At 59.3% G+C, this 20,474-nt stretch overlaps 9 protein-coding genes across 9 annotated transcripts; 4 read left to right on the top strand and 5 right to left on the bottom strand.

The window, feature by feature from the left end:
• Positions 1 to 396: 396 nt before the first annotated feature.
• BKCO1_16000171 (cytochrome p450) lies at positions 397 to 2,314 on the top strand (the record flags this gene model as incomplete). The annotated part of the gene is made up of 5 exons (XM_020271445.1): positions 397 to 784; positions 836 to 1,015; positions 1,067 to 1,407; positions 1,470 to 1,615; positions 1,684 to 2,314. The coding sequence occupies 5 exons, from the start codon at positions 397 to 399 to the stop codon at positions 2,312 to 2,314; spliced, it is 1,686 nt and encodes a 561-aa protein (XP_020131813.1).
• Positions 2,315 to 3,330: 1,016 nt separating this feature from the next.
• Positions 3,331 to 4,440, top strand: BKCO1_16000172 (alcohol dehydrogenase; the record flags this gene model as incomplete). The annotated part of the gene is made up of 2 exons (XM_020271446.1): positions 3,331 to 3,454; positions 3,515 to 4,440. The coding sequence occupies 2 exons, from the start codon at positions 3,331 to 3,333 to the stop codon at positions 4,438 to 4,440; spliced, it is 1,050 nt and encodes a 349-aa protein (XP_020131816.1).
• Positions 4,441 to 4,792: 352 nt separating this feature from the next.
• On the bottom strand, positions 4,793 to 6,546 carry BKCO1_16000173 (hexokinase family protein; the record flags this gene model as incomplete). Its single annotated transcript, XM_020271447.1, has 2 exons — positions 4,793 to 5,915; positions 6,053 to 6,546. The coding sequence occupies 2 exons, from the start codon at positions 6,544 to 6,546 to the stop codon at positions 4,793 to 4,795; spliced, it is 1,617 nt and encodes a 538-aa protein (XP_020131815.1).
• A 437-nt stretch (positions 6,547 to 6,983) lies between these two features.
• On the top strand, positions 6,984 to 8,000 carry BKCO1_16000174 (gamma interferon inducible lysosomal thiol reductase; the record flags this gene model as incomplete). Its single annotated transcript, XM_020271448.1, has 4 exons — positions 6,984 to 7,234; positions 7,356 to 7,521; positions 7,575 to 7,820; positions 7,872 to 8,000. 4 exons carry the CDS (start codon positions 6,984 to 6,986, stop codon positions 7,998 to 8,000), a joined length of 792 nt encoding a protein of 263 aa, XP_020131782.1.
• Positions 8,001 to 8,649: 649 nt separating this feature from the next.
• Positions 8,650 to 9,555, bottom strand: BKCO1_16000175 (adaptin ear-binding coat-associated protein 1; the record flags this gene model as incomplete). The annotated part of the gene is made up of 1 exon (XM_020271449.1): positions 8,650 to 9,555. The coding sequence occupies one exon, from the start codon at positions 9,553 to 9,555 to the stop codon at positions 8,650 to 8,652; it is 906 nt and encodes a 301-aa protein (XP_020131781.1).
• Positions 9,556 to 10,271: 716 nt separating this feature from the next.
• Positions 10,272 to 11,638, bottom strand: BKCO1_16000176 (phosphoserine phosphatase protein; the record flags this gene model as incomplete). The annotated part of the gene is made up of 5 exons (XM_020271450.1): positions 10,272 to 10,362; positions 10,417 to 10,653; positions 10,704 to 11,083; positions 11,132 to 11,145; positions 11,548 to 11,638. The coding sequence occupies 5 exons, from the start codon at positions 11,636 to 11,638 to the stop codon at positions 10,272 to 10,274; spliced, it is 813 nt and encodes a 270-aa protein (XP_020131812.1).
• Positions 11,639 to 11,997: 359 nt separating this feature from the next.
• BKCO1_16000177 (mitochondrion biogenesis protein) lies at positions 11,998 to 13,701 on the top strand (the record flags this gene model as incomplete). Its single annotated transcript, XM_020271451.1, has 2 exons — positions 11,998 to 12,628; positions 12,677 to 13,701. 2 exons carry the CDS (start codon positions 11,998 to 12,000, stop codon positions 13,699 to 13,701), a joined length of 1,656 nt encoding a protein of 551 aa, XP_020131811.1.
• A 630-nt stretch (positions 13,702 to 14,331) lies between these two features.
• Positions 14,332 to 15,894, bottom strand: BKCO1_16000178 (ammonium transporter; the record flags this gene model as incomplete). The annotated part of the gene is made up of 3 exons (XM_020271452.1): positions 14,332 to 15,071; positions 15,130 to 15,808; positions 15,874 to 15,894. The coding sequence occupies 3 exons, from the start codon at positions 15,892 to 15,894 to the stop codon at positions 14,332 to 14,334; spliced, it is 1,440 nt and encodes a 479-aa protein (XP_020131792.1).
• Positions 15,895 to 17,392: 1,498 nt separating this feature from the next.
• BKCO1_16000179 (atp-dependent protease la) lies at positions 17,393 to 20,284 on the bottom strand (the record flags this gene model as incomplete). Its single annotated transcript, XM_020271453.1, has 2 exons — positions 17,393 to 19,758; positions 19,822 to 20,284. The coding sequence occupies 2 exons, from the start codon at positions 20,282 to 20,284 to the stop codon at positions 17,393 to 17,395; spliced, it is 2,829 nt and encodes a 942-aa protein (XP_020131791.1).
• Between the last annotated feature and the right edge of the window lie 190 nt (positions 20,285 to 20,474).

The following is a 20,474-nucleotide window of genomic DNA, read 5'->3' on the forward strand; positions in this document are numbered from 1 at the left end:
GCTTTGTGGGTGTGATTGACGAGCCCGTTCGCCGTGTAAAATACATGTTCGGGCCAATCCACGCCTCTCGTCTGGCCTCGCTCGCCGACAGCCGTCTGTTTTGTCCCTGAACAGCCAAAGATTACGTGCTTCGCACAGGGACCGCGCTAACATTGTTTATGCCTGCAGCCGTATCCGTAGTACGCGGCCAAACACCACGCAACGGCTTTGCTTGGGAAGATCAGAGGCAATAAGGAGGCCGAGAAGTGGGGGCATCATTCGTGATCCCTGTCAGCGTGGAAATATCCGCCCGCTGTGCCGCAGCCTGGATCATGGGAAAGACGTATATTAACTACACTGCGCGGGTCGCCCCTCTACGGCATACTTTCCTCTCGCCATCCTCGACTCTCAGAGATCATGGCGATTGCTGCGTGGGCTACGTCCTCGGTTCTCGGCGTGGCATTCCACGCCGGCCTCCAGTTTGTGGAAATCGACTTTGTTGTCCCTCAAACCGCTGTATGCCTTGTCGCTTTTGCGCTTGCCGGTCTCTATGCCGATTCTCAAATCTTCCACAAACCCCTCCTCGACTCGGTGGCATCCCTCGCCATTTTCGCAACCGGCTTTCTCTCGAGCTTGGCTGTGTCTACCATCGTATACCGTCTCTTCTTCCATCGACTCCGCAAGTTTCCCGGTCCGCTTGGAGCCAAGATCTCCAAGTTCTACTCCCTGTACCTCTCGCGTAACATTCAGTACCATTTCGAACTCGATAAACTGCATGAGAAATATGGAGACGTCGTGCGAACAGGTAATGCAGCCTCTTCTTATCTTTGGGACTCGATGCTAACGGCGCATACAGGCCCCCGCGAGCTCTCCATTGCCCGCATCTCCCCGCTCAACCAAATCATCACGTGCGGGAAGGGCAATTTCTACGGCATGGCCGAGACCAGAATCGAGCGCCAGGGCCTGCCCTTCAAGATGGATCCCGAAGACCACCGCAGAGGAAGGAGGGCGTGGGAAATCTCCATGACACCGCAGCGTTAGACTCCTCGAGCCCGCTACTGCTGTTCTCCTATTAACGGCCTTGTAGAAGTTGCCAGGTACAACGACGGCATGCAATCCACCATCTCGCTCTTCCTCGACCGCCTCACCGAGCCCAAATACCTCGGTAAGCCCGTCAATGTCACCGACTGGATCTCTTGGCTGGGTTACGACATCATGGGTGTCGTTGGCTTTGGTCGCGACTTCGACTGCCTGCGCAACGCCACCGACCACGCCGCCATCAAGCAAATGCACGAATTCGGCTTTGCGCTGGGTCTGTTGAAGCACGTTCCGTGGCTGGGGAACATCTTGGGACGCATGCCTGGCGGCCAGAGCGCAATGGAGCCCTACGCGCGGTACTGCAGGGACTTGGTGAGGGAAAAGATGAAGGTGAGTGGTTTTGCTGAGCAAGCGCAGAGCGAGCCGCAGAGATGCTGATCCGTTTCGAGTAGGCCGTCCACAGCACGTCGGAGAAGGCCGATGCCCCGACGGACATCTTGGCCTGGCTCATCCAAGCCTTCGAGGAGAAGAAGCCGTGGGGAGCCAAGACCATCGAGGGTCTTGACGACGACACCCGCAGCCTCGTCATGGCCGGAGCGTACGTATACCCATCTGCTTCCTCCCCTGATCCACAAAGAACCCCCCCCCACGCTGACCATGCAACAGCGACACCGCCACCGCCACCATGACCAACTTCTTTTACTATCTCAGCCTGCACCCCTCGATCCAGCAAGACCTCTACACCGCCATCTCTGCCTCGGTCCCCGCCAGCGCCCTCGCGGACCCCTCGACCCTGACGCCGGATCTCCTCGACCGCGTGCCCCTCCTCGAAGCCATCGTCAACGAAACGCTGCGCCTGCAGCCGCCCATCCCGTCGGGCAACCCGCGCGTCACGCCGCCCGAGGGCCTGTACGTGCGCGACGCCAAGTACGGCGACATCAGCATCCCCGGCAACACCGTCGTGCTGATGCCGCAATGGGTCATCCAGCGCGACGAGCGCTACTTCGGGCGCGCCAACGACTTCGTGCCCACCAGGTGGATCGCCGGCAGCCCCGAGGCGGGCCTGCTGCACGACCGCAGTGCGTGGTTCCCGTTCCAGCTCGGCACGTACTACTGCGTGGGCCAGAAGCTGGCCATGTGGGAGCTCAAGAGCGTCTTGGCGAGGACCATCGCAAAGTTCGAGGTCAGCTTCGCCGACGGCGAGGATGGGAAGAAGTTCATCACGGGCAGCAGGGATTGCTGGACGCTGATGTTGCCGGAGTTGAAGGTGTGTTTCAAGGAGAGGAAGAGCGAGTAGATTGTGGTTTCATGGGGGGTGCGTTGATTGCTTAGTTCGATTTGCGGAGCCAAGGCGGATGATCATGGCGTTAGCAAGAATCGCTGTACTTAGATGGCGTTGACACACCCACATTTTGCGAGCGTGCGGTTGATCTCAGCCTCAAATATATGCTTTTGAACCCACCGCACAAGGGCCCTGCTTTGGATTGGAGCGGGGAGTGACATGGAACGCAACGCCGGACGCGGAGACGCTGCACCGGAAACTGGTCTTGACGTTGGAGAGCGAGGCGAGCAGTTGGGGGAACAGCTGCGGAGGATCGGCCACTGTGCGGCCCAGGCTGGGGGAAGTGAAGGTGCGGACGCCACGTGGGACGGCATTTAGCGATCGTATTTTCCTCCTGAAACATGAGGGTCTTCGGATTAGGCACCAAGCAGGATGGCGGCCGGCATGGTTGATTACACAGTACGCACGGGTGATTAGTGAACGGGACCCCGCCGCACGATTAAGCTTTGGGTAAGACCGGGTGGCTGCCACGCGATGTCTGACACCATGCTGGCCTGGTCCTGGATATGGCTTGATCCCTCTGCCCGAGGCTGGACGTCACTGGAGTGGTGAAGGCGTGCGTTGTTGGTGGAGGCAATGGAAAAGCTCGTCCGCGCGCGGGGCAGCCTTGTGCCTCTCGTGTCTCTCGCGCGCTCCACCCGTTTGCTCCACATCCACTTCGCCCTCGCTGGCCCGAGTCATGGTCTCGGCAATGCTGTCGAATTGCTCCGAGCGGCTCCGCTCGGCCAGGCTGCGCAAGAACGGCCAGGGCCCAGGCTGATGAGCCTTCCCCGCGAACGCGTGCGGGACGACGTAGTTACGTCATCAACACCCGATGATCAAATGCAGCCATAGGTAGCTCTCGATTTTCAACCCCATTCTGCCCGCTGCGCCTGGCCTTCTTCAATAAATTGCCTGCCTGCCCCGCTTCCGCTGCGTTGACTTCTCAAACCAAGATACCCCTCGGCTTCCGTGCCCATCAATCAGCAAACATGTCCAGCGTTCCCGCAACCCAGAAGGAGTGGCGCGTCAAGGGCCAGAATGGCAACGACTCTCTCATTCTGAACGAGCAGGCCGCTGTCCCCAAGCTCGGCGACAAGGACGTCCTCGTCAAGTGTGAGTCCTGCTTCCCCCCCGTCTCCCACCTGCACAGTCAGTTGACCAGCAACCCCGCAGTCCACGCCGCCTCGCTCAACTACCGTGATCTCATCATCCCGAAGGGCATGTACCCCTTTGCCCTCCAGGACAACGTCGTCCCGGCTTCTGATGGCGCCGGTGAGGTCGTTTCCGTGGGCTCGCGCGTGACTCGCTTCAAGCAGGGCGACAAGGTCGCCACACTCTTCAACCAGGGCCACATTGCCGGCTCGCTCGACCTCGCCTCCGTTGGCACCGGCGTCGGCGGTGTCGTCGATGGCTGCCTGCGCCAGTACGGCGCCTTCGACCAGGACGGCCTGGTCCACGTCCCCAAGAACCTCAACTGGCTGGAGGCCTCGACTCTGAGCTGCGCCGCCCTGACCGCGTGGAACGGCCTCTACGGCCTCGAGGGCCGGGCCCTGAAGCAGGGCGACTGGGTCGTCACCCAGGGCACCGGCGGCGTGTCCATGTTTGCCCTGCAGTTCGCAAAAGCCGCCGGCGCCAAGGTCATCGCCACGACGTCGAGCCAGGCGAAGGCCGAAAAGCTCAAGAAGCTGGGCGCCGACCACGTCCTCAACTACAAGGAGGTCTCCGACTGGGGCGAGCAGGCCAAGCAGCTGACGGGCGGCCGCGGCGTCGACTTCGTCATCGAGGTCGGCGGGCCCAAGACCATGGCCCAGTCGCTCAAGTCGGTCCGCATCGACGGCATCATCGCCATCATCGGCTTCGTCGGCGGCCAGCAGCAGGAGCAGCCCACCTTCCTCGACTGCCTCAGCAACCTCTGCACCGTCCGCGGCCTGCTCGTCGGCTCCCGCGCCCAGTTCGACGACATGAACCGCGCCATCGAGGCAAACGACATCCACCCCGTCCTCGACGACCAGGTCTTCTCGCTCGAGCAGACCAAGGATGCCTACCAGTACATGTGGGACCAGAAGCACTTTGGCAAGCTCACCATCAAGATCGCATAAACGGGGGGGAATAATTAAATGTAGCTTTAATGTCATCAATTGCGACTTGAGTAATGTTCATATTCACAGCCGTGTTAGGGCATACTTATATGAGCAGTTGGGTCCCACGTCTTGACGTATTCGTACTGTTTTCAAATTCGTACCCACGTCCGGAAGTTTGCTTCGACTACCCATGTGGAATATTCTGTTACCTGCTCCGACGAGCTATTAATCCAGTCCCCTCTTTCCGTCCTAACTCCCCATGCACGCTTCTAAATGCCCACCAGGTGACTTCTAGGGAAGGACACAACGAATAAAAGACGCCTTGCCACCGATGATAAATGGGAAAACTCAAAGAGACAGGCCGATCCAATCACCTCGTCTCTGCAAACATGCCTGCCAAAACGGCGGCGCCGATTACCCCGCCATCCTTCGCCTCGCCAAGAACGACCTTCTTTGACGTATTCTTCTGCGAACCTGCGGATAGCAGGGTGTCTATCCACTTCTCACAATCTTCCAAGTAGCCTGGGTACTGTAGGATCACGCCGCCAGTATGGGCGACTACCAACAGCTGCTCTCTCTCTTTCTCCGCCTCCGGTTTCTCAGGGATAGCGTTTTCATTTTGGTCCGTCTCTAAGTTGTCTTGGTGGATTTCGCCGGCCCGAGCCAACAGGCCAACGATCATGGCTGCCACGAGGGCAGCTGAGCGGACTTGCACTGCCGCAGCCACCGCACGCAGGAGCTCCATCCGGTTTTTCGTCCATGTGAAGCCCGCCGAGCGAGTGGGATACAGCTCTTGCAAGCTTCTTCCCAGCTCTTCGTCATCGGCAAGCGCAACCACCGTCGCGAGGAACTTCGTGGACAAGGAATTCCTCCGTAGCAGGGCGGGTGGCAGGTCTTCTTTGGAGCCACCGCACTGCTCGGGTAGGAGCTGCACCAGGACGAGCCTGACGAGCTCGCCTAGGTAGCGGCCGGCCGTCATGTACTCGATGGGCTGGAAGCCAGGGGCGTCGCACGCGCGGTCGAGCTCAGCATCCCAAATGGTTGGAACTTGGAGCTCTTTCAGGGGCCGGTCGGTGCCGCAGACGGACCACTCCGTGTTTACGACCACCTTTGCATTTTGCGGAGAAGTTCCTGCTGGGAGGCGGAGAAAGTGCGTCTTGAAGGAGCCGAGGCTGTCGACGGTCATGGGGACGGTTGCGTTGGTGCCAGTGCCGACAACGAGGCCCATGACGACGCGGCTGTTGCTGGAGACTTTGATGGAGTAGGCAAGAGATGCGTAAGTGGCGACCGTGTCGTTGGTGATGGCGGCTATGCGGAGTTTAGGTAGACTGGGTGGAGCTGGTTTCTGCAGGTGGGCGTAGCCGTTGGACGTTGGGGCTTTGGCGCAATGGCGCGCATATCCAGCGAGGAGCATCTTGCCTAAGTCGAGGTCCGACGTGATGCCAAATCCTTTGCCCATGGGCATGAGAGTAGCTTGAGAGATTGCATCTTGCCTTTGAAAGAAGGGGATTCGTCAGCAATGTCGTGATCACTCGCAAGGGAAGCAGCGAAGGTGGGTTTATATCGACCGGTGGACTTCGGGAAAGCAGCGAACGCATGATCAAAGACAAGAGAGATCAGAGGAACGCACTTCATAGGAAAAGAGAAAGTGATGCCCATGGGGATCTCGTCGAGATGGTCGATGTGCAGGCTTGCATCGCCGAGAGCGTCCCGGACAACAGCGGCTATGCAGTCACCGATCCACATAAACAAATCATCAGCCTGGTCCATTTTCAAGTGCTCTTCTATGGGCCATGCGCGCTCGTGGCAGCGGTGGATTTTGGTTGGCCTGTCCGGGACATGATGGCGTGATGTCGAGTTCGAGTCACCGTTCTGCTCGCCCGCCTCGCCCAGCAATTTCACGAAGGCCACGCGGAGGTTAGTGCCGCCGACATCGATGGCCAGAAAGGTGCCAGTCTCTCGGCCAGTGGGCAGGGCGGTGACTGGTGTGGCGAGGAAGTGCTGGCTCGACTGCTGGGCCAGGTCCCTGTAGGTCTCGGAGAAGCCGCGGGAGAGCAGCAAGAGGTCGCGGGTGTTGATGTGGCGGGTGAGCGGCTGCAGCACGGCAGCATAGTCATGGGCCATTGCTGGTCGCGACGGCTGCTCGAGTCTGGCGGTGTTTTGGTGGGGGGCGTGTCCGGAGAATTATGATAACGGGTTGCAAGGAGCCATATCTGCCGACAGTCAGATTGCTGAAAGCAGCCGACCTAGGTACAGCCTGGTGGCTCCCGAGCTTGGGCTTGGGCTTGGACGGGCGGGCGGGCGGGCGGAGTGCAGGCTCAGCGGAGCTGACGAGGGCGTCAGGCTGAAAGCGGCCCGAGAGGAGCGTAGGTAGGGATCGAGCCGATGCAGCAGTGCCCCCAGCTGGGAAAGAAGCTTCCGCGATGCCTGCACTTGCTGCCACTGGACCCTGAGAGCTGGTGCCTTCCGTGCAACGTCACGCCCGCCCGAGCTCTGATCTCCGCCCAGCTCCCCACGTCCAGCCCGCTCTGCATCTCTGCACCTCCGCATCCACCTACGCCATGGACGAGAAACACCCGCTGCCCCTTGCGCATTCGGCCGAGCCCCAGCGACGCGAATCCCCGCCTCCGCGTCGCCCCCTGCTGGCCGTCTTCATGCGCGTTGCCGTCATAGCTCTGCTTGCTCTGTTTGTCGTATTCTCCCCGACCGGCTCCACGATCGCCTGGAACCAAGACACCGAAGATGTCGGCGCTGCCGCTCCCCAGAAACCCTTGACTGAGCCCAAAAAGGTGCCCTTGGAGGCACACATCATGTATGGACCCGCTCCTCCTTTCGTTCCGCTTCACCGGCGCGCACGGCACGCCACCGCAACCGCAAACATCCGACTGCTGCTGCAAGCCCAACGCACGTCTAACACTGTCTTCCGATCGCAGGTCGAAATGTCCCGATGCCCTCGACTGCCTGCAGCTGCTCGTGCTGCCTACTATGGTCGAGATTTCGAATCGCATCAACTTCACCCTCTCGTACATTGGCAAGCCAACCGACCACGATGACGGCGTCGAGTGTAAGCACGGCGAGAGCGAGTGCTTAGGGAACATGGTCAGTACACAAGGGCCCGCGGCTCACTGGACGACTCCTGACCACCCAGACAGATCGAGCTGTGTGCGGCAGACAAATACCCGGATCCGAAAATCTATCTTGGCTTTACATACTGTCTTGCTCGACAGTACCAGAAGATCCCTCAGCGTCACATGATAGAGGACTGTGCGATGGAGCACGGCATTGATTTTGCCAGGATCAATGACTGCCTGACCGAGGGCGATGGTGGCTATGCCGCCGATTTGCTGCAGGCAAGTTTCGTGAGGAGCGCCGAAGCCAACGTCACCAAGAGTTGCACGGTAAGTGGATCTGACAGGCATTCTGCAAATGTTTCGCTGATTTCGTCAAAGATCCGACTGGACGAAAAGATCCGCTGCATTCGGGATGGAGGCGAGTGGACGGATTGCCCTGCTGGCTCTGACCGCAATTCGCTCATTGCCGATATCAACGATCTGTACGATCAGCTCAACGGCGCGTAAATGCCCCTTAAATGATGAAGGAACGATGCCATGGTGGATGACGAAAGAAATTGGCCCACCTACATCTGTCTTTGTGTAGTGGAATCTCATATCTGGATGCATTTGTACAACTTTAATGCTCGCATCCACATCCGGATATCTGCTTCAGCTACTCATGAGGAAAGGACGTTCAAACCTACATCCAAGCCGGCATACTTGCTTCAACCACCCATCCAAAGTATCGCCGTTGGTCAATTTCTTTAGATCTGCTGATCTCTCAGCACCGAGTGTCTTGCTAGAACGGTTGGTGTTCTGATCGTCTGTCCACCTCGACATCTTTGCACTGGACGAAAAGTTGAACGATTGGTGCGATTAACGACCATGGCCAAGGATGAATGCGTGTACGATTCAACGAGGCAATGTAACTTTTCACTAATGGAGTAAATTCTGTATCATGAATGTCTACGACGCCATTTTGAGACGTGACGAGAGAATTGCTGAACGCTTGACAAACGCCGTGACACATGCAAGTTTCCATTTGTTTAGTGGAGCTCAAAAGAAAGGAAAAAGAGCAAAAGAAGTCAGATACACTCGTTGGAGCGTTGTTCCTGATCCATTGTTGAACATTTGCTGAATCTGGAACATTCACCTCCTCCCCAATCTCTCCGCTTCACTGGAATTCTCCAAATTCTCCGTCGTCGAAGCCCAAGTCTTTCGGACTTGGCTTCTTCTCTGCGGGTGGCGTTGCACCCTGTGGCGGCAATGGCCTACTCCTCCGTCTCTCCGCCTTGACCGACGAGGCACTGGGCGGCGGAGGCAGGAACGGCACCGGCCCACCACCGCCGCTGCTGCTTGCGGGCGGAGGCTTGATTGAGAACAGCGCGGCCTGCGCGTCTTTGTTCTCCTCACCCGACGGGCTCTCGCCGGTCGGCGACGACCTGTTCCGCCTGCCTCTTCCGCCAATGTTGACCGTGATGGTCTCGCCCTCCTTCAGGCTGAAGTCCTTCTTCTCCTCGGCGGCGGCGGCGCCAGCCGGTCGCGCGGCACCGAAGGAGCCGTTGCTGCCGCCGGCGGCCTTGGGCTCGAAGCCGAGCACCTTACGCGCGTCCTGCAGCGAGATGTTGAAGTCCATGGCCTCGCTGCGCTCCTCGAAGCCGATGCCCAGCGTCGCCTTCATGCCCTGGTTGCGGAACTGCACGGCGAAGAAGCGGCTGCTGTCAAGCGCCTGCTCGACCACGGCCGGCGACGTGTAGGGCGCGGCAGCAAAGAGCTCGCCCGTGGACGGATCCTCGACGAGCAGGTCCACCTTGACATCCTCGCTGGCGTCCGCCGTGGTTGTGGTTGTGGAGAGGGCCGCGGTCGAGGACGACTTGGGGACGGCGGTCTCGAGCAGGCGCAGGCGGCCGGTGAAGATCTTCTTGCTGCGCTTCTCGTCGGTCCACTCGGCGGCCGAGTAGCCCTTGGTCGAGGACAGCGGCGGGATCTGGTAGATGTGCACGTTGCGGCCGATGTACAGCACGCGCTGGATGGCGTCGGGCGGCAGCTTCTGGCCGGTGGTCGGGTCGATGGTCTCCATGGCTGAGCGGCGGAGAGGCAGCGGGGAGCGAGGGCGGGCGAGGGCGGGTGAGGGCGGGAGAGGTGGCGGGCGGGGTTACGAGCGGTGAAGGATTGGAGTCGGGGCGGTCGAAAAGTCTAAAGGGAGGGTTTGCAGCGTGGGGGAGCGGCTGGGTGGGATCGGGCCGGGTGCGGAGGGTCAATGGCTGGCCAGTGGGCTGTTGGTTGGGCACTGATGTTGTAGAATGCCCCTGGTGCTCTGGTGAAATAAAGTCCGGCGAGCCCCCGCCGGCGCCGCGGGGGAAATTGAGGGGCACTGGGCGAGCTGGAGGTTCAGGCAGATCGATCGCCGCCGAGCGAAACAAGACCTATAGACGCGAGGGTTAAGAGACGAGCCTCTGCCTTCCAGAAGCGAGCGGCTGGTCGAATGGGCGTGGGGCGGGGTGGTGAGAGCATTATGGGCGGGCGGTAGTGATGCGTTGTCAAAGGCGCTGCAGCCATCCAGACACCAGGCGCAGCCCGAGATCGACCTTGCATGCGACAAAGGCGAAGCGCTCCACTCGGCGTGCAAGCGCAGCGCCGCATCATGTGATCTTGCGACTGGTTCATGCGCCTCTATTTCTAGCCGTGTCTATCAATCATCTGCCCACGCCCGGGACGACCAGCCCACCACCAGCCCACCACCAGGGTGCGGCTGCTTATCAACAGCGCCCATTGCGGCCCGACCCTTTGTGCCCTCTACTTGGCGTGCCCGTTGACACCCGCCTGCCCGTTTTTGAACTGCTCGTGGCCCTCCTTCGCCGCCTGCTGCACGGTAACCTTGCCCGCACTGGGACTTCTGCGTCAGCATGGGTGCGTAAGACGGCCGTCAGATGATACATACACAATCTCCTGGACCTTGGCCAGGATGTCCTTCCAGTCGGCGAAGACGGTGAACGGGATGTCCTCGCGCACGCAGTACTGGATCAGGTCGTGGCCCTTTTTGGCAAAGAGCAAATCCGACTCTTTCGCGGCACTCAAGTCACTGACGCCGTCGCCCGCATAGAACATGGTGGGACGCTGCGCCTCGGGCAGCTGGGCGTAGGGGCGGAGGGTAAGCGACTTGTCGTGTCCGAATCCGCTACGCGATTGTCAGACCCGTTGCTTGCTTTTTCCTTGCTAGCGGCCTACCTGTCATCGTGGAAGACAATCTCCCAGCCGCCCTTCTCATTGATGCTGCTCTTGCCGGCGCGGGTGGCCACGTTGTTGGCGATAACCTGCATCTTGACGTGGTCCGGGCCGACCAGGTGTTCGAGCAGGGCCTTGATGATGGGCTCCATGCCGGACGAGAGCACGACAACGGGCACGTTGTTCTCCAGCGACCACTTGAAGAACTCGTTGAAGCCGGGGTCGAGCTTGATGTTCTCGACCAGGTACTTGATGCACTGGTCGTACGGCCTGTCGATGCTGTCCATCATCTCCTTGAACGACTCGCGGAACGTCTTGACGTTGTTGAGCGTGTCAATGTTGCCCTGGCGTCTGAGCGCGTGGCCGAAGCCGATCGTGTCGGTCTTCAAAACGGTTAGAATCTGCTACATGGGGCAAATCCAGACACGAACCATGAAGTCATTGCCTGTCGAGCTTCAGTATTCATTGTTCGCGCATCACGGGGCGGTCTTTTCCCAGCCAGGAAGGAGCGGGAGATGCTTGCTGCGGCTGCGCAAGCAAGCAAGCACAGAGAGCGGGGCAAGTGCTCTGCGAGCATCGTGACCACGGCGCTGGTTGGAAAGGAGCAGGGTCCCGCCAATCGAAGGGCATTTCACGAGGAGAGCTGGATCTTCTAGCCAGAACCGATGCTTCTCGCGTACTTGGATGCGCAAGAAAGCTCAGCCCCGCGTCCAGCACTGCACTGCGCTCTCTGCATCCCAGCTGGGGCTTCAAAAGGCATGGTCCCTGTATCGACCAGCCTCACCCTCACTCAAGCCGCGCCCAAGACAGAAAGGGGGAGTTGTTGTTTTTTTTCTTTCGAACTTACTGTCCTGAAGGGTGATGGTGCCATCAAAATCAGTGAAGAAGACGAACTTGGGGTCCGACTTCAGCGCCGAGAGATCAGGAGTGCCAGACATGATGTGGAGTGAGAATTAAGGAATAGGAAGGAGAACGGAAGCAACTTTGGGTCTAAGCGGAGAGGAAGTCTATCACGGGAAGCGTGAAGGGCAGGAGGAAGAAAAGGCGAGGAGGAAGATGACTGGAAGCCAAGTCAACAAAATCGCAATTTGCGACTGCCGCCGCCCCAGCCCCGCGGTCGCAGCGGGGTTCATGATCGCGCGTGAGCCGTCACCCGTGGACGCGCCGCTTGGCTCCCGGCCGCCAGCCCTCACCGCCTCCGTGCGGCCTGCCCTCCGCCGGCCAGCTGTGCTGCTACCGACCCCAAGAAATACACCGGCATCAACTCCATTCCCGCCGCCACACGCCTGCCCCAGAGATGCGCCCGGCGCTGCAGCACGCCGCCCGCTCGCTCACCGACTATGCTGTCCTAACATTCGCCCAAGCCCGCCCCGGTGCCGCCGCCCACCTTGCCCAGCCTTCGTCCGTATGCTTCCAATGCAAGCTGCGCGCCTTCTCCGCTGCACCGCTTCCACCGAGAACGAGAACGTTGCCCCCGCCTGTGCGTGCATCCATTCGCCAATGGTCTTCCACTGCAAGGCTGCTGCAGGAGAAGCCACCGCCTGGTTCCCAGGATCCTCAATTGCCAGCTGTTGAGGATGCTGCGAAGCGCTCCTCCGATCCATCATCCCAGAAAGCCCCCGAACTACCTCCGTCTCCGACGGATTCAGTCCCCTCGTGGATTGAAACACCACCTCCGCCTTCACGCGAACCGGAATCCTCGCATGCAGCCGCTTCCCCGCCTCCGCAACCCGAACGGGTCGAGCAGGTCCCAGACGAAAAGCTACCGTCTCACCGCCAAGGTCTGCGATGGGAAATATACAAGCGCGCATCTGCTTACTTCGACGAGCTGCTGCCGAAGCTCATTCTTGTCGGGCAGAAAGTGAACAGCTACACTGGGACGGACTACTCCGGTATTGAAGCGCTCCGCCAGGAGATCAAACAACAAGGTGAGTTACAATCGAACGCTTGAGACACATTTGCTAACGGCCACGCAGAACGGTTCGTCAAATCCCGCCGCGCTCAAGTGGAAGATGCGAAACGCGAACTCGAGGCCGCCCTGTCACAGCAACAGGCATCACAAAAGGAAGTCGTTGGTCTTCTGGAGCGGAAGCACTCGTGGTCGGCCACCGATCTGGAACGGTACATGTCGCTTATCCGCTCTGAACATCTCAACGACCAAGCTGTTCGGAGCGCTAAAGATGCCGTGCTGTCTGCTGATCGGGCCCTTGAGGAGGCCCGCGCCCATCTGGAGAAACGCGAGCGCGCTCAGTACCACGAGGAACAGATCTGGAGCGACACCATCCGCCGGAACAGTACCTGGGTTACCATCGGCCTGATGGGAGCCAACATTCTGCTACTTCTCAGCCAGCTTGTTGCTATTGAGCCGTGGCGGAGGAGGCGACTCGTTAGGGAGATCAAGAATGCGCTGGATGAGAGGACCATGACGGCGGCAGCGCCAGCACCGTTTGGCGCTGGTGTTGCTGATCTTGCGACCACCGCCGCTGCCACTACTGCCCCGGAAAAAGCTTCGGACCCTGCTGAGGCCGCCGAGGTCCGCTCAGCCGACGCTGTTGAAAAGGAGATTGATGACGTCGTTGAACCGGCCGGCGTGCCGCTCGAGCGTGTCGAGCCTACGGATACCCCCGAGACCGTCACAGCCGACCGATCTGGTCCGGAGCCCACCATGCCTCTGCCATTGCCCGAGACCACGACCGTTGAAGCTAGTCCGGTCGAAGCTACTCCCGTTGAGGCTGTTCCTGTCGAGGCTGTTCCAGTCGAGGCTGCTCCTGTCGAAGCTACTCGAATTGCTAAGGAGCGACCTACTCCTACCACTGCGCAAGAAAAGATGGCCGTTTTCGCTCAGGATTGCAGCCTCTACATGCGTGATCTCTTTAGCGAACGCGCAGTTTCCGTTCGCAAGGTTGACGTCACTGCAGCAGCGCTTCAGGGTGCTGCCGCCGGGGCTGCACTTATGGGAATGCTCGTGCTGGCCTTCCTCAGGGCCGATGGCAGCAATTAAAAAGCGACCACAGTATGTATGTACAATATGTATAGATGAATCACGAGTAAAGAGTCTGGACAACGCAAATGATATCATATAACCAACATTGATTGTAATACTAGTCAGAGATGATACACGGCAACGTGCTGGATTATGGACGTCACTCGGAAAGCTCGTCATATTCGCAAAACCCGGCAGTCATCCATTTCGTCGCTTAGCACAGAAAGGCACTCAATACGCAGCAGTGCCACGTCGCGTCAGTTACCGTCTCGCCAAGAAGTCGATATTCGTGGGAGTTGGCTGGTCGCCCCAGGTTTCGGTGCAAGTCATGGTGTTTTGGAGGCGTTGTTCACGATGCTCTGTGGCAATGTTCGATTAAGCTTTTATGCTTAGCAATCAATTTACGAGCCGGTAAGTCTGTCGGAGGCTCCTTGCACTCGTGGATGATTCTATCGTCATCCGGTCTCTGACAAGAAAGTAAGAGAGGCCTTGGGTAGTCGGTGCAGTGCATCAACTGCAACTTCTGCTGGAAACGTTTCATTCAAAATTACGGAAGTCTACTAACAAACGCTACCACTCTAACAGATGCGATCAAGGTGAGCATGATGCTACCGAGTTCGCTCAGAGTATCCGTCTCCATCTCACCAGCTAGGCCTCCTTAGGCTCCTTGCCATCCTCACTGTGCTTTTGGCTGCTGGAGCCGCTCACAGCGGCAGGCTGGCCGTGAGAAAGCTGCATCTGCTCGAATAGGCTCCAGTCGCCAATCTGCTCGTCGAAGAACTGGTCAATGTCGAGGCCAATCATCTCGGCCTCCTCGCTGACGCGCAGGTGCATGCCCGGGATGAACTTGATGATGTAGAGCAGGATGCAGGAGACGATGAACGAGTAGGCAGAAATGGCGCAGATCTCAGCAAGCTGGCGGCCGACCTGCACGCCCTCGCCGTCCATGGCGCCGGCGGCCTCGGTGCCCAGGCCATCGAGCGAGGCGACCCAGGTCTGGGCGAAGATGCCGGTGAGGAAGGAGCCGATCATGCCGCCAATGCCGTGCAGCTTGAAGACATCCATGCCCTCGTCGATGTGCAGCCAGCGATCGACGTTCTGCACGGCCGAGCAGGCGGCGCCGGTGAGGAAGCCGATTACAGCCGCGATCCAGAGCGACACGAAGCCGGCGGCGGGCGTGATGCCCACCAGCCCGGCAATCGCCCCTGAGCAGGCGCCCACCACGGAGAACTTGCCTTTGTGCTTGACGTAGTCGACACACACCCAGCCCAGCACGCCAAAACACGCCGCCGTGTTGGTGTTGAAGCACACATACATCGACCGCACCGACGCGTTGAGTGCCGAGCCGCCGTTGAAGCCAAACCATCCGAACCAGATGAGCACCGTGCCTGGAGGACCATGTCAGCAACGAGGCCGTTTCAGCCTGGACGAAAGGAAAATGCTTACCGAGGAAAACGAGAGTGGTGTTGTGTGGCTTCTGGTGCGACGCCTCACCCGCGTGCTTTCTCTTGCCCAGCACGAATGCGTAGGCCAACGCAGACCAGCCCGAGGCAATGTGCACCGGCCCGCCGCCTGCGAAATCGAGCGAAGGGAGGTTGTACAGCCAGCCATTGGCGTTCCACGTCCAGCACGCAATGGGGCAGTAGACGATGGTGGCCCACAGGAACGAGAAGATCAGCGACGGCACGATGCGCCCGCGCTCAAACGCACCGCCGATGACGATCTGCACCGTGCACGCGCAGAAGAGCAGCTGGTACAGGCAGAAGACAATCTCAGGCAGATACGGCGAGCCGGGCGAAGGTGCCACCTGGACGTTCATCAGGCCAAAGTTCTTGAGGTCGCCGATGAAGGGTCCGGCCGAGCGACTGTAGGCGAGCGAGTAGCCCCAGAACATCCATTGGAACGTCGTCACCGCCATGACCAGGAATGACTGGAAGAGAAGCGACAGCGACGACTTGCGTCGTGCGAGACCGCCGTAGAGGAGACCGATGCCCGGGATGATTAGGAAGACCAGACACGCGCAGACCATGAGCCAGATGTAGTGGAACTCCAAGCCTGTGTAGGCGGCGTTGACGTTGACCATGGTCGGGTCGCCGCCCTTGGGATCCGAGGCGTCATACTCGGGCTAGGTGGCTGGTGAGCAGCCGGAAACCAGTTGATGGGGCACTCTGTCGGGTAGGTCAGACTTACAGTTGGTGGTATTTCCGCCATTGTGTACAGCAGATTTGTAGCAGCTCTTCAAAGTGACTGCCGGCTGGATCACACTTCACTGGACGTCAGCAACGACCAGGGGCCCCAGATGCTACTGATCAAAGGATCAACGAGGAAAAGCAAAACGTCTTAGACACGAGGGGAGCGTAGAGATAGATATAAGTCCACAGGCGAGGCTCGAGTCAAGTGCTGCACTGACGTACCGCAGCTTCCGACCGGAGATGGGGAAAACGACCCCCATATTGGCACCTTTCCTCCGCCTATGGCTCACGATCCCACGGCTTCTTTCTCGCCTTCGACGCGGCTTGGCACTGATAAGGGACATGCAGAATTACAGCAGCACGAGCAACACCCCCCCGGAACAAGCCAAGCGGACAAGACATAGGCAAGCGGTCTTGGCGGTGGGGGAGGATTCGTGTGGACTCTCATCTGCGCCCTGGCTTGTTCCGTTCACGATAGCGTTGCCGTCGCGGGATGGGGGGCCCCTTGCAGCAGTGATAGGCGTAGTTGAGCCCCCCGAGCCTGCAACCAGTTAGTGATTGCAGTAGCATAAAACGTGCGGCTGTTCGGCAAGGCGTGAGATTAGACGGAGCGTTGGGTGGGAGGCGAGAAATCTCGACAAGGGAGCAGAGCCGCGGGCGCGCCGATGGGTTGGGCGGCGGATTCGGCACGTTTCTCGCAGCTGTCCGGAATTTCAGACCGGTTGCGGAATAGACAAGCAAGCACGGCGGACGTCCGATTCGCGGCGGCTCACGGCTATTGATAGTAGGAACACGTCGCGGCTGATAAGGCGAAAGGCAGCTGTACCTGGATATAGATAACGTCCGGGCCGCCGCTGCGGCGTGGGACATTTGCTGGCAGGGCAGTCCGCCGAACCGGCGAGCCCAGCAGCGAAGACGGACCGGAAGCCGGCTTCTGTTTGGTGTTGTGGGTTGGCTAAGAGGGGCGAGAACCGACGGCTGCGAGGACGAGCTTATCGCAGCTACAACCACGCCGTGCGGGAGCTGAGCGTCGCCAGCCGAGACGTGGCTGACGGCAGCGGCAGATTGCTCGTGCCTGCAGCATCCGCTCCCCCATGTCGTCCCCAAGATCGGCCTATGATAAGCCCGCGGCGACTGAGGTAATGCCATTCTCAAAGCGCGTCGCACATGGATGAGGTGTGGCGTTTGAGGCTTGCCGTACGTGGGACCCCACTTCCAGTCACCGTGCTGGTGGATTCTATCTCGAGTGCGCCATCATTCTAACTCGTCACCGACCGGCAGCCTGCTCTGCTGGCTTCCACCCGGCGGTTGCATCCACAGTGTTCACGTGGGCGTAATCATCAACATCGCACTATCGTGTTTGGTCGAGCTTATAACGTAACTCGTAAATGCAGTGCTTGACTGGATGTTGGAAGCTTTTCCACAGCTGCTTACAACAGGCCCGACCTCTCCTGGGAGTGAATGACAACAAAACAGCCAAACACCCAACGCCACCAACGCCTTGCATGAATGACTCCTTACAGTCTGCTCTCCAGCGCAGACCACCCCTTCTCGCCCGGCCACCTCGCCTCAGGCCATACGTGCCGCATCGCCTCCCAAATGTGCGAAACGTGCTCGATGCGAATCCCGTTCTTGACCTCGTCAGGTAGATCCTTGGCATCTTTGCGGTTACTTTCTGGCAGGAGAACAACCTCGACACCCGCGCGCAACGCTCCAATCAGCTTTTCCTTGATGCCGCCTACCGGCAGCACCCGTCCACGCAGCGAGACCTCGCCGGTCATCGCCAGGCGCGGAGACACCGGCTTGCCCGAGAAGAGGGAGATGAGAGCGATCGTGTGAGCAAGACCAGCCGAGGGGCCGTCCTTGGGAATGGCACCCGACGGGCAGTGGACGTGGATGCTGCGCTCCTTCATGATATCCATGTCCGGGCTGGCCGAAAGACCGAGCTCATACGCGTGCGCCTTCACCCAAGTGAGCGCCACTTCGACCGACTCCTTGAGCACGTCGCCAAGCTTGCCAGTAAGCTGGACGCGACCAGTGCCCGGCATGTCCGCAATCTCGATGAACAAGATGCTTCCTTGCCCACCGGTACTATAAGCCACCAGGCCGGTTACAACGCCAGGCCGAGAATGCCTTTCAGCGAGTTCCTCGCTAAAAGTTTCGACGCCTAGGATCTTCTCAAGGTCCTCCGCATTCACCTCTGGCTGATATAACTGCAGGCTGTGGGCGTCGATGGCCTCGGCATACTCCACTGCTTTGTACCGGCACACACTTCCCAGCTCCCGTTCCAAGTTCCTGACGCCCGACTCCCGCGTGTACGATGCGATTATCTTGTCAATGACGTCTTCAGGCAAGAGAACTTTGTCTGAGCCAAGTCCGTTGGTCATTATTTGCTTGGGAAGCAGGTGCCGTGTGGCAATGTGCCTCTTCTCCAAGGTCGTGTAGCCAGAGAGCTGAATGGTTTCCATCCGGTCGAGAAGAGGAGGCGGGATTGTGTCTAGTGTGTTCGCTGTAGCAATGAAGAGGATCTTACTCAAGTCGATAGGGATGTTGATGTAATGGTCGGTGAAGGTGTGGTTCTGCTCTGGATCCAAGACCTCGAGCATTGCCGCCGATGGGTCGCCATTGTGATTTGACATGCCAATCTTATCGATCTCATCAAGCAGGAAGACCGGATTGGCAACGCCCACCTTCTTTAGTCCCTGCACGATCAGACCAGGCATGGCAGCAACGTAGGTTCTTCTATGACCACGGATTTCGGCCTCGTCACGCACCCCACCTAGGGAGATGCGGTGGAACTTGCGGCCAAGGGCCGTTGCCACAGACTTGGCTAAGCTGGTCTTGCCGGTGCCTGGAGGACCAACAAGAAGTAGGATCGGTGACTTGTCGACCATGCGCTTCTTCTCTAGCAGGCGAAGTTCAGCCTCGCTTGGATCCTTCGGGGTTGCCTTCACTAGAGAAGTCTCCTCCTGTTCAGGCACCGTCTTCTCCTCGGGCTCATCCCTGGAGTCCTTTGAGCTGTCCGTGGAGGTGGACTCAGAGAGCATCTTGATTTGAGCCTCGATATCCGCGTTGACGGACTGCTTGAGTTTGAGAACGGCGAGGTATTCAAGCAGACGCTTCTTGATCTTCTCCAAGCCGTGGTGATCGTCGTCGAGCTGCTTCCTCGCTCTTGCCAGGGTCTGTGCATCCAGCTGATCCTCGGTCAACTTGGACCAAGGAATGTCGGCGAGGTTCTCGAGGTAATTTCTGCAGACTTGGTATTCAGCCTGAGCAGGGTTCATCTTCTGCAACCTCTGCAGCTCGCGCTGCGCAACCTTCTGTGCCTCGGGGCTCATCTTGACCTCGTCCAATCTCTTCTTCAGCTCATCCAGCTCGTTGCCCTCCTCCTGGCTGCCGGCCCCAGTATTGCCGCCGGGAAACCCAGGGAATCCGGGAAAGCCGCTCATGTTGCTGAGGTTGTTGGGCATTCTTAACCGTGCCTTGTTCCATCTCTCGATCCTCTCGGCATCGATGCCGGTCGACTGCTTGGCGGCGCCGACAGCCAGCATCCGGCTGCTTCCCTGGATGGTCTGTATCTGCTTCTGCAGTATCTCGATGACGCGTTGCACGCGATCCTTGACCGAAACGGCAGACAAAACGCGCAGCTTCTCCTCATGTGTACACTCGACGGCATTGGCAGCCATGACGTCGGCCAGCAGGCCGGCTTCGGAAACATCTTTCTTCGCAATGAACAACTCCAACCGCCGTGCCATCAAAGGTGTTATCGTAATGTTCATGCGAGGCAGAATGGATGACAGGCGCACGAGAGCAAGGTACTCGCGCGACAGTTGCTTGAGCTCGGAGAAGAGGTTCAGCATGGTGGCGTCGGTGGGATTGACGACTGCAGAGGGCACTTGGTCAGCACAGCACGCGGCAAGCGACCCACAGGGCCGAGGGCGCCTACATTCGTCTTCCAGATGGACCAATTCCGCCTCAAAGTAGGGTCGCTCCTGGATGACATTCTGGACCTTGAAGCGGCTGATGCCCTCGACAAGGAGACTCAGCTCACCCTGGCCGCGGCCCTGTACGCCCGAGACCTTGGCAACAGTGCCGAAGGAAAACAGGTCGTCCTTCGTGGTGTGGACAGGGTCTTTGGCTTCGGGCCTCGTGGCCTTCTTCTTGGCTGCGGCATCGGCGTCGATGAGGCGTTGGCCGTCGCGCGACAGAAGCGGCGAATTCAGCGGCACGCAGCCTATTGTGACGGGAGCATCGGTCTTGGGGCTTGCGGCGCGGCTGTAGATGTGTGCGAGGAGAGAGGCAACATCGGCGCGGTTGACGATGGGCAGGTTGAGGGTCACGCCGGGGAAGAGGGCGGACGGGACAGCCAGCGGGACAATGGGCAGGACCTTGGACTTCGGGGTCGCCATCAATGGAGCACGGCGGCGGCGGCAGGACGGGGTTGGGGTGTTGGGGCACAGCGGCGAGGGCGGAGGTGGGGGAATATACTGGAAGCTCGAGAGCTCAGCTATCGTGCGGACCCTGACGTGGCCGAGGTTATCACCGCGAGCCGCTTGGCCTCCGCGTCACCACTTCACGTGCGCCGCCCCGGCTCGCCCC

Source organism: Diplodia corticola, assembly GCF_001883845.1.
Source record: "Diplodia corticola strain CBS 112549 chromosome Unknown scaffold16, whole genome shotgun sequence".
Taxonomy (NCBI): Eukaryota; Fungi; Ascomycota; class Dothideomycetes; order Botryosphaeriales; family Botryosphaeriaceae; genus Diplodia; species Diplodia corticola.